Below are 11,046 nucleotides of genomic sequence, written 5' to 3'. Positions count from 1 at the left end.
GAATGACAAGGTAATTTTTAGCCAATTTCATTATAAAGCAATAAGGTCAGAGGGGTTTTTTGTTTTGTTTTGTTTTTTTTAATTAACCTTACTTTGTTTTGTACTTAATTTCCCCAGGTGCATATTTCTCATGCCAGTAGCAACTCTCACATCCGTGTGCACTGAAAGCATCAAGGTCAAGGTTTGGGTTTTTACTTACGTCACAGGGGCGAAGAGGCAACAACCAGTTGGCAAAGGGGGAACCAATTCTTCCCGTGCTCTTGTTTTACATGTCGAAAATATAAACTGATAAGCAAATGTCTTCTTTTGATTGTATTTGAACTAGCTGTATTTAGGCAGTTTTCTGATGGTGTACTCTTTAAAAGGGGTCAGTCTGAAGATTTCACTCTGTAATGCTTTTTAAAGTGTTTATTGATTTTTCTGCTCTCAGTATTTGGAGAGTTTGTCTGATACTCATTTTTTTATTTCCAATGAACTAGTCAAGAAAATGATGAAACTAGCTATATCTCTATGTCCTGGTTTCGGCAGGGATAGAGTTAATTTCCTTCCTAGTAGCTGGTACAGGGCTGTGTTTTGGATTTAGGATGGGAACAAAATTGATAAGGCACCGATGTTTTAGTTGTTGCTAGGTAATGCTTACACTAGCCAAGGACTTTTTGGTTTCCCATGCTCTACCGACTGAGAAGGCTGCACGTGCACAAGAAGCTGGGAGAGGGCACAGCCAAACTGGCCCAAGGGACATTCCATACCATGTGACGTCATGCTCAGTACATAAACTGGGGGAAGCTGGCCAGGGGGGCCGCTGCTCGGGGACTGGCTGGGCATCGGTCGGCGGGTGGTGAGCAATTGTACTGTGCATCACTTGCTTTGTGTATTATTATTATTATTATTATATTATTATCATTTTATTTCAATTATTAAACTGTTTTTATCTCAACCCACGAGTTTTTCTCACTTGTGCTTTTCCAATTCTCTCCCCCATCCCACCAGGTGGGGGGAAGCGAGCGAGCGGCTGCGTGGTGCTTAGTTGCCGACTGAGGTTAAACCACGACACTCTAGCTGTGTTAAATGTATAGGGTAAACAATTTTAAAAATAGAGGAAAACATTTTCATTTTCTTTCCTGCAGGTTTATTTTGAGTATAGCAATTAGTCACTTTGTAACAGTATGTACCATACTTTCAGACAAAAATGACTGTCAAGGTAACAACATGCCTGCAGAACACATCTTGAGCTTCATCTTCCTACAAATATCGGAAGAAAAATTGCTGTTCACTTTAGTGAACCATCACATTCATTAAGCTGATCATCCATCTCCTGAAGTCCACTTCATACCAGCCTGAGATTTTTTCCATTTCCGTTCTTGAAGATTACTGGCTTCATTCACAGTATTAGGAGTCTGTGTATATTACTATGTATTTGTAAGGAAAGTCATAAACCAACTTCAGTCCATAACCTTCTTAAGAGAATAAGAACAATTCCTAGTGTTCCTGCCTGCCACATTCTAGCCTGATGATTAATATCCCGTGTATCAACCTTAGCGAATACGGTATTTTTCTCTGCTTCCTGCATTAAACTATTGAATCATTTTGCTATGCCTGGTTAAAAAGCTACCATATTCTATTAAGTTAAGAGGTACAATAAATTGGTCTAACAAAGTGACTTTTAAGGCCTGAATTTACAAAGGGATGTAGGAATATGTGTCCCCATGGCTGTTAAAACATCGGTGGGTTTTAGGCTTGTAAATGTCTTTGTGAACCCAAGCCTACATGACGTGCTCCCAGATGCTCAGATTAGAGGATGCTATAGAATTTCAAAGTACAGCTTATTATCACCACTGTTGAACTGGTAGCAACAGAGGGGCTATAGACAAAAAGAGCAGCACTGGAGAGACAAAGATTTGCTGATTCTTAGGTGTGTGATTTAGCGGGGGAACCACGTTTGGTTCCTAACTGCGGGAACGTTTCCTTGTCCTGTGGCAGGGTAGTTTTTCTGCAGGTAGATTCTTTCGTGTTACACTGTTCAAAGATTTCTTAAATATAATAGCTGGTGGATTAGAAACTAATCTCAATGCTTCCTCCCTCCTGAAAATCTGAGGCAGCTAAAAGCATATTCTAGGAGAGTCAGGCTCCCAGAGACAGACATAAATACAGGAGAGAGACAATCAGATAGTAACTGGAGCCTTTGAGAATGAGGTTTGTTAACTCTCTTTCTTTGGTTTCCTCTGTGTAATTAGATCAGCTCTTAACTGAGAGCCTATGTAGGCATATCCCGTGTTTCCATTTATAATAACAGTCAGATAACACCTTCCACCCCAAGATGTCCAGCCCTGCACAAACATTTGTAGTATTCTCTGAGGCAGAAAAGGGTTAGAATCCCCATTTTACACAGAATAAAATATGGAAATGTGGACAGGCACAGATGAAGCATTTTGCCCAAGGTTACAAAGCAAATATCTGCCCAGCCCGGGAATATAACCCAGATCTTCTCTTTTTCTTATACTCTAACCACAGAAGCATCTTTCCTTCCTACTTAGAATGCTTTCAGTGTTTTTAAATGCTGCAATTATCCTTTGACTGCTTTCTATTTAAAGACGGGGATATGTACTCAGCACATCTCTAGAAGGCACACCAGCAGCATACATTTGTTATGAACAGATTGTTCAGGTTTCCTAAACCTGCAGAAAGAAGTCATTATTATCCTTGTAATGCCACAAGCATTTTAAAAGTCAGAAAACCCTCTTCTCCTCAGTATAAGAAAAAATAGTGAACACTATATTCCAAATAATTTAGAAAGAACGGTTTTTCTCATGAAGGTTGGAATTCACTGGATTATGATTACAGTTATCATTATTGCTTTATGAGGGAGAGAGTATAACAACAGTGGCATAATCTTTGTGTAAAAGTCTTCTAATAATCTTGTTCGGGAATATCTTTTCTCCAAAATGAGTTGCTGTTAATTTGAAGAAATGAGATTTGCCTTCAGTTGTTTCTGATTTCTTACAGAACTGAATAGCAAGGATTATTGTCCTGCCTCATAGAGACAGCGTGAGACAACTAAATATGTGATCAAATAATCAAACAAAGCAGAGTCCAGTCCAGGATACTGTGCAGGTTCATTTCATTCCATTCCCAGTTGCTTCCTCTGCTGGACAGAAACATGACAGAAACCAGACAGAACTGTTTATCAAGCAGTTAAGATGGAAAACATTACACTGAGTAATTCCAACACAGTCTACTGTACTGAATGGAGAAAGAATTTCAACAACAAACCTTACGTGAGCTAATGCTTGAAAAATCAGTGTTAGCTGAAAATCAGAAATTTTCCTGAATTGTCTAAAGCAACGTGAGGCATCTGCATTCAGTTACGGGCACCTTAGGATTCCAGGTGCCTAGTTGTGTTTGCCTAAGAGAAAGGTAGTCATGTTTATCGTGGGAGGACTTGACAGTATCTGAAGCTGTTGGGAAAAAAGGAAGTCTGTAGCTGTGTAATTACAGACTACCCTGCGTATGCGAGGCAGGAGTACGGTCACTCATTCAACCTTGGCTCAGCGTTCTCAATTTCCATTTGCTGTTACTATGTAAGGCCCTATGTTATAGGGAGCTATAGCAATTCTTTAACAAAGACAACACAACACCACCACTGCATTTATCTAACCCGTACCTGTTACCTGTCTTGCACTGGTGTTGACTCTTTAAAAGGTTAGGTAAGTATGAGAAAATACGTGTTTCCTCAGGATGTACCACAGCATTACAGCCTTACCTGTGCTTATCCATTGACATTTGCTGCAGCACCTCTCGGAGCTTACTGCCAGCGGACCAGGTGGTGCTGGTTACTTGGGAGTGCAGCGTCGCTCACAGCTGGGCCCCGCACGTTGCCTACTCCTACATGGAAAGCAGGGCATAGGGAGGAGGCTACTGGGTGCCCAAGGCTTGTTCCAGCATGAAGTTGGGAACTTGGAGGCTTATGCTTGTGAGAAGTGTCTCTGGGTCTTATATGTCAATGCAGCTGTAATTCCAGATGACAGACTCCACGTGTCTTCATGCAGAGACTTACGGAAAGAAGTTCTGAGGGGGCTGTTTGAAAAAATTAATGTAATAAGTTATGTTAATAAGTACTGGCTCAGCTAATACATTGTGCGCATCTGCTAATGAGAAATTTTCTCTCATTTTAATCACCTATTACATTTTAAGGATAAATTAATCATTGTTTGGAAATGAGGAAAGTTGTCCAGAGAAAGCTAACATTTTTAAAACTAAAACTCTCAGCTGGAAATGATGGAAAGAGCAAATAACCAGCAAACTCTGGATTTGTGATGTCTAAAACCAAGTTGTCTTCTATAATGTAATGTAATAAAAACGTGAAGCCATTTGGCTGCACGATAAGAACAAGTTATAGGCTGTTGGGAGCGATCTCTCCTGGTGAGCTCTCCAGATTATATTTCTATCCAGGCTGGCTTCAGAAGATGCCACTGAACAACGGCAACCTGAGAACGCAAGAGTACCAGAGCTGAGAGGGAAATGGAACGAGTAAAATACAAACACGGAGACACGACATTTGGTAAAACAAGCACCAGGATCTGGCTCTAATATCCTCCTGCTGTAGAAAACAGAACAACGCTAAAACAGATCAGAGCTCACGTCTGATCGCACAGAGGCCTTTTCTCTGTCTGACATGGCAACTTACCGGTAAGCTGTGTTACAAACCTGCTGCTGCTTATCAGCATGGAACAGTGACGCTGGTAATGTTAATATTAGCATTGCTATAAGGAGCATGGCATAAGAACGTAAAAGCATGTTAATTTGGAATATCCAGCTGAAGTTATCTGGCCGGCAGAGAGGAGGAGAGCTTCAGTTAGCAGGACCGTGTGCTTTTGCCCCAAACACTGGACATCGCTAGGTCTGTGTCTGCAATAACAGAGGGAAATGATGCTTGCATCCATGCAAAAGGTAAGGCAAGGCCGATCTTTCAGGCCTCCGAAAGATCTACACGCAAAAGGTCAGAGGGCCTTGTAAAATAAGTCGTTGGAAACTCATTCCCATTCAAGGAACCGACGCCAGGTGGCACTACAGAAGGCGATGAAAATTCAGCAAGGTCTTAAAAAACAAACCGTGCTCACTCAGGCAACCTGCGCCACCGGGATCCTCTGCCCAATGTAGGGGCACTGCCTCAGTGGAACTGCCCTGCCGCGGGCCGTCATCAGCTACGTTATCATTTATCTCAAGTAGCTGTTGCAGATCAGCAGAGATGAAAAGAAGAGCACATGCCGTCTAGTTAATAAAGGGCCTGTATGATTTTTTTTTTTTTTTTAAATGCACTCGGAAGAAGAGGGCTGCTCAGTTTTGCTTTGCTGTTACAGGATGTATTAACTGTTCACCACATATTCCTGGTTTCTGCCCACTGTCTGAGACTGCTGCTGTTTGTGCATACTCTGGAGACAGTTCAGACTTGTCCAGGCACCAAACTAACCTCCCTACGCACACCCCAGGGCATGGGCTCTTCCCAAAGCTTTTCTCCTTCTGCTCAGGCAAACACCCCAGCAGCATCTTAGCTCTGCAGGTTCGCACTTAATCATCTCAGCTGTTAAAAAAAAATTTTTACGTGGTGCAGCAGACGGATGCCTTCCTTTCCTTTCTACTATTGTTCATCTAAGGGAGGAATACGTGTCATCCCCTCATGACTGGCCCAGAAGCTAAGTCCCTTTCTTTTCTCCCAGCAAGTGAAGCTAGCCAGACAGAGCAGACTGAAGACCAGGAAAAGTTCTGCTTACAGTGAGACTGCCTCGACAATTGGAGAAGAGTGTATCGGAAGGGGAAAAGGTCTTCCATCTCTACAGCTGGCTCAGGGTTCTGCATTACCCTGTCTCACCAGCCAAATCACGGCTTTTAAGGCAAAAGACAGATTTTGCGCTGATCACTAAACGACACAACAACATCTGGGGACAAGGGATATATGAACGTAATAAAGCAGGTCATTATACAAAGTGTGTTACTCTCAGCGTCTCTGTAAATGAGTACATAGATCATATTGAAGTACATCTTCACAGATTCAATATAGCCATGATTTAGTTTATGTATTGTTAGTGCCCATCCACTGTATCACCCCCCAGCATGGGAGAAACAGGGAGGTGATGGTATCCCTCTTCACATGCCTTCTCTTCCAAACCTTCCCCCGCCTTCTGAGCAAAATCTCTGATTTACCAAGTATCAGACTGAATGCTTCATAAATTCACAAGAGAATAGTGAGTTTTCTTGCACCAGGAGCATGGCTCTTTGAACTGTTTTGTCTATGTGACTCTCATTCTTGGGGCACTAACCTCCCACATTTCTGAGCGTTTGACTTGACAGACTGCTGCTGGACCACACATGTGCTCTGCATGCCCTTGCGTTCTTCTTCTCCCCGAAGGCATTAAATATGGAGCAGTCCCATCTGCCATTCCATTCATTTGCCACGTATAATCCAGAATAACAGGACTCTGTAGCAGTGGGGGAGGAGAACAGGTTGTGAAAAGAGAACGAACACAAAAATAAAATTTGAAGGATTAAGATTTGTTCAGAATCTAACGAATTGTCAGTGCTGTTTCAGCAGGTATCTGAGATTTCAGCTTGTGATATCAGTGCTGGTCAGGAGAGACAACAGCATTCCGAATTTAAATATCAAGAGGAAGTTCAGTTTCAGATGCTAGTAAAGGGTTTGCAGAAGACAGATCTAACTATAGAAAATATAAAACTGTACGCCTCCTACATCTGTTTCCTTAGGTGCCTGATAAAATGACATGCTTCTTAGACTGGGTTGAGCCCCTGAGTCTATCAGCACATCATGTCCCAGCCCTTTGGGGATCTGCAGGGGAGCTGCAGAAAACCGATCTTTTGTTTTTCTCCTAGGTCGACAAATTCCCCAAGTACATGAGAGGACATGACACTGTCAGGCATGCCAAAGGAAATATGTCAAATCAAACAGGCACAATGTCACATTAGGGTGAGTAAGACGAGGTGTGCAGGACACCTGCTTTCACTGCTGTGGTGCACGAGAGCCTGAGGTTGAGACGACGACCTTCAGGACATTCTGCAAAATGCAGCTGCTTACCCAACTCTTTTCTGCAGGTGTGAGGAAGGGTCGTAAGATTTACTGCATATGTTTTGTTGAAGATGGTAGTTTTTTGGTGTGTGTAGCTCACCCACAGGATGAAATGGGTCTGTGAAAAGTCAAAATGTATCATTGCTTTCAGATGATGGGTTCCATTTTTTAATTTATAGCAATTTGTTTTCGCTAAAGGTAAAGATATAAATCAGAAGTGCATTTTATAACTTTTGGCCATTATTCAAAAAGTTATTTTTGTCTTATGTCTTTTTGTACGTATTTCTTAGAAACATGAATAAGATTGTGGAAAAGTCTTGATAATATATTGGAATAGAATTTGTAGGATCATAGTTAAATTAATGTATTTATATTTTTACTAATAATAGACATGAGTTTGAATAAAAGCAGAGAATTCAGTTGGCTGCTGTTACTTACACTAATCTGTAAGTATTCAAAAGCGGTCACAAATACCAAAAAAATCATAAAGCTTAATACAAATAAGGAAATTAATACATGATCCTAATGTGAAGATGCACTATATTTTCCCTATTTTGAAAGTGTATCATCCAGTCAAGAGGCAGAGTATGTAGCTTAGATGATTAATTGCATATACCAAAGAATGGACATCAAGATATAGAGTATAAGAATATTCATATACTAAAGCCCGTTTGTTAGGGAAAACAAGGCACTAAAACTAAAGAAAGTCTTTGATATTACATCAGGAGCTTCCAGAGCTCGTTGCAGGAAAGCACTAAGAAACAGTTAGCTTCATTAGCTCTATAATACAGAAAATTAACATTAATTTTGGATAGATATTTTTCACCATTATTCACTCAACCACATCATGCATTTTTGAAGGCACAAGCATATTTAACTGGGACATTTCACACAGAATTAAATGCACACGTCAATTAAACAGTCCTTAAAACATCTTACGTCAGTATAACTGAGATCAATTTTAGGTACAGCTGTCAGCTAAATAAAGGAATCGAAATTATTGACAGGGTTTACTTTGTAGTTCATGAAGTTCATTTTCCATTGACTTTGCTGTCATCTGTGCATCGCTGCTGCTTCTCTTTTCCAGAATAGGTCTGTTCTGTTCCAGCATCTTTAGTTTTGTAAGATGCCATCGTAGAGCCTCAGTATTCTTTCCAGTAAACAGATTCCTCCAGCTCAATAACACTTTTCTCTTGGTTTGTTTGATGAGGCCGAGGTCAGGAAACAAAAGGATTTTGTTCTCTCGATACTGGATATTGCATTGCTAGAGTTGCTTTCAGCAGTCTATCCTGTTCTCCTATTTCAAACTTAGATGAAATAAAAACACTCCCACTGTCATTCGCAGTCACTTTCTCCTCACTGGTATCCTAACAGCACTTTTCCATGGAAAATATGTTCTTCCCTGATATCAATTTCCAGAAAAAATAAATGAAATAGGAACTATCTATCTGGCCTGTACCAGAGGGGAAGCGAAGGCTGTGCAGAACTTCAGACCTCATTTGGTTTTCAGTTGCTTCCTACCTTTTGTCTAGTGACACACATTTCACAAAGGCATATAGACACCTCAGCCACCTTCAGTCCATGCAATTTTAAAGGCACTTCTAGGCTCTTTACCTCCCCTTATCATGGAAATAACAAGCTTTCAGGGAAGAAGTAGAACAGACAGATAAGGGCAGAAACTATTTAGTTATCTTACCATAATCTGCCCACATTCAATGGTATCTGAACTCGGAGCTCCAGAGTATGGGCACATGCTTCTGATAAGCCCAGACCATACCACAGACAGGCCCCAGTATGTACTTGTTATCTAACTCTCTCTGATATCTGGTTTGCCAAGTACTTTTTAAAAATTATGCGTCCGGAAGCAATTATTTTCATACCATGAGTCTTTACCAACAAACTGCCTATTAGGAGAGATAGAACCAGACTTTCACCACGGTGATGCACAAAATGAAATCTATAATAGTTTTAAACAACATTTTAACTATATTTCCTATACTTTTCTTAAATGACATAGCTTAATGCTAACTGAAGAAACAGTCAAGGGCAACACCACCAACCACAGCATTTGTACTTTGCTTTAATTTCGTAAACACTTGAGAATAAAGAACAATCACAATATAATACTTAGTTTCTCTTCACAAATACCATCTTCTTTTCCCATTACAGTTTGACAATGGATTACTGTGCTCTCTGCTGCAAGTAATCATTGATTATATCCTTCTATCAGCTAATTGCAAGCAAACACTTCCTTAAAATTCTTGCCAGGAATTCTGGCCAGAGAAGCCTCTGCAGCAATCGTGCCAGGTTTAGCTCCATGCTAACAGAATTGTGCAAGGCAGAGTATGCATTGTACGCATTGAGAAACAGCTACATGCATGTCAGCAGAGATCACAGAAACACGTGTACTTGGTCTGTATCTAGACAGCACAGGCATTATCACAGTGAGCTTCAGCAGCAACGCTCACACTTCCCACAGGCTAAGCGGTAGTCACATCTCAAACTGTTGATACGGCTGAGGACTGACAGCAAACTTCCTTTACATTCAATAAGCCTGCTATGTATCTGGACAATCTGCCATGTAGGTGTTTCTGCTGCAACATTCCGTCGTTCATGACGTGATCAGGAGAACACAAATTTAAATGAACAGTCACGATAATCCATTACCATTTTCAGAACTTTTAGCAGACAGGTTTTCCCATAGGCTTTTCATGACAAAATAGATTCATAATCTTACGTTCCCCCGCAGGCAAAGACTTTCTGGCTGAAAAACTTCCCTGGCTTCCAACTGGAGAAGCCGGCCGGAAGGAGAGGAACATTGTAGTTCCCTTTTGTAACATACTGTGTCCTTGTGTTAGTCTCAAGATCTGCAAAGTAGTTGGAGAATATGTCTGTTTAGACCATCATCAGCTTCTCCATCACAAGATTTATGGTCTTTCCCCTTAAGATCTACAGCTGAAGTAGCATTAACCTTTTACATACATTAGCATATAAAAATGATGGATAGGTTAAAAATAATTTAATTTCTCAGAGATCTAAAGGCACAACTGCAGCCTTTTGTCTCACCCGAACCTTTCTTTCGACATGCATGCTAACCCATAGCATAAATATCTCAGCATTCAACATCACTAGAAATGTACTGCTTCTCATGTGAATTTTCAGACTGCTGTGCTGAATAACGTAGGTGAAATTTTATTTTAAGATCTGAAATGATCATGTTCTGAAGAGCAGTTGTGTGCACGCATGAGAAAAAGCAAAAAAGATGACCGATAACAATACCATTGCAGATAAAAGCTCAGGAAGGAATTCTTTTGTCAGATCATCCCTGTAAAAATAGCAATACATTTTTCTGGATATGTATTATTTTGTTATTTTAATTATTTATGTATACTTGTTACGTTTCACTAATAGGGAAAGTAGGCAAGAATAAGGACAAAGAGTTAAAAGACCTTTAATTAGAGGTCACTGACAGACAAGTTTTGATGACTCAGACAAAAGATGAGCAAGTTTATTTACTGCTAGGAAGAGGTTGTCATCTGTTTTGCATAGCTGAGAGTCGTCCTTATAAAGTCCTTGGCCATTTTCCTGGGAATGTACACTGCTGCCATAAAGACTCTAGGTACATACCACGCAAGTTTATTTTAACTTTTTGTGGCATGAGGACTCTACCTCATTTTGTTTCACAGTCTACATTTAATCCTGAATCAACTCCATGGACTTCAGCATAGCTTTTCTCACTTATGCAAAGGATGGATATGAGGCATTCTTTTTGATTAAAATTCTGCTGTGACCTAGTCCTCCTGTAAGGAACACCTCGGAAAATATACATGTGTCCTGGAGTCTCCACTTCCATTCTGGCCCTACAGACCATAGAATCATAGAATCATTTAGCTTGGAAAAGGTGTTTAAGATCATCGAGTCCAACCATTAACCTAATACTGCCAAGTCCACCACTAAACCATGTCCCTAAA

At 40.5% G+C, this 11,046-nt stretch overlaps 1 protein-coding gene across 1 annotated transcript in view; it reads right to left on the bottom strand.

Moving 5' to 3' along the window:
• The window catches only part of TUBGCP3 (tubulin, gamma complex associated protein 3), a 72,521-nt gene extending 64,335 nt beyond the window's left edge, over positions 1–8,186 (bottom strand). Inside the window, exon 1 of the mRNA XM_009326313.1 lies at positions 8,090–8,186. Within this exon, the coding sequence (XP_009324588.1) occupies positions 8,090–8,186 (97 nt within the window). The remainder of the gene's footprint in view (positions 1–8,089) is intronic.
• Positions 8,187–11,046: the final 2,860 nt, after the last annotated feature.

Source organism: Pygoscelis adeliae, unplaced genomic scaffold, assembly GCF_000699105.1.
Source record: "Pygoscelis adeliae isolate BGI_AS28 unplaced genomic scaffold, ASM69910v1 Scaffold156, whole genome shotgun sequence".
Lineage (NCBI taxonomy): Eukaryota > Metazoa > Chordata > Aves > Sphenisciformes > Spheniscidae > Pygoscelis > Pygoscelis adeliae.
The sequence above is the reverse complement of the archived record's forward strand: the minus strand, read 5'-3'. Positions and strand labels throughout refer to the sequence as shown.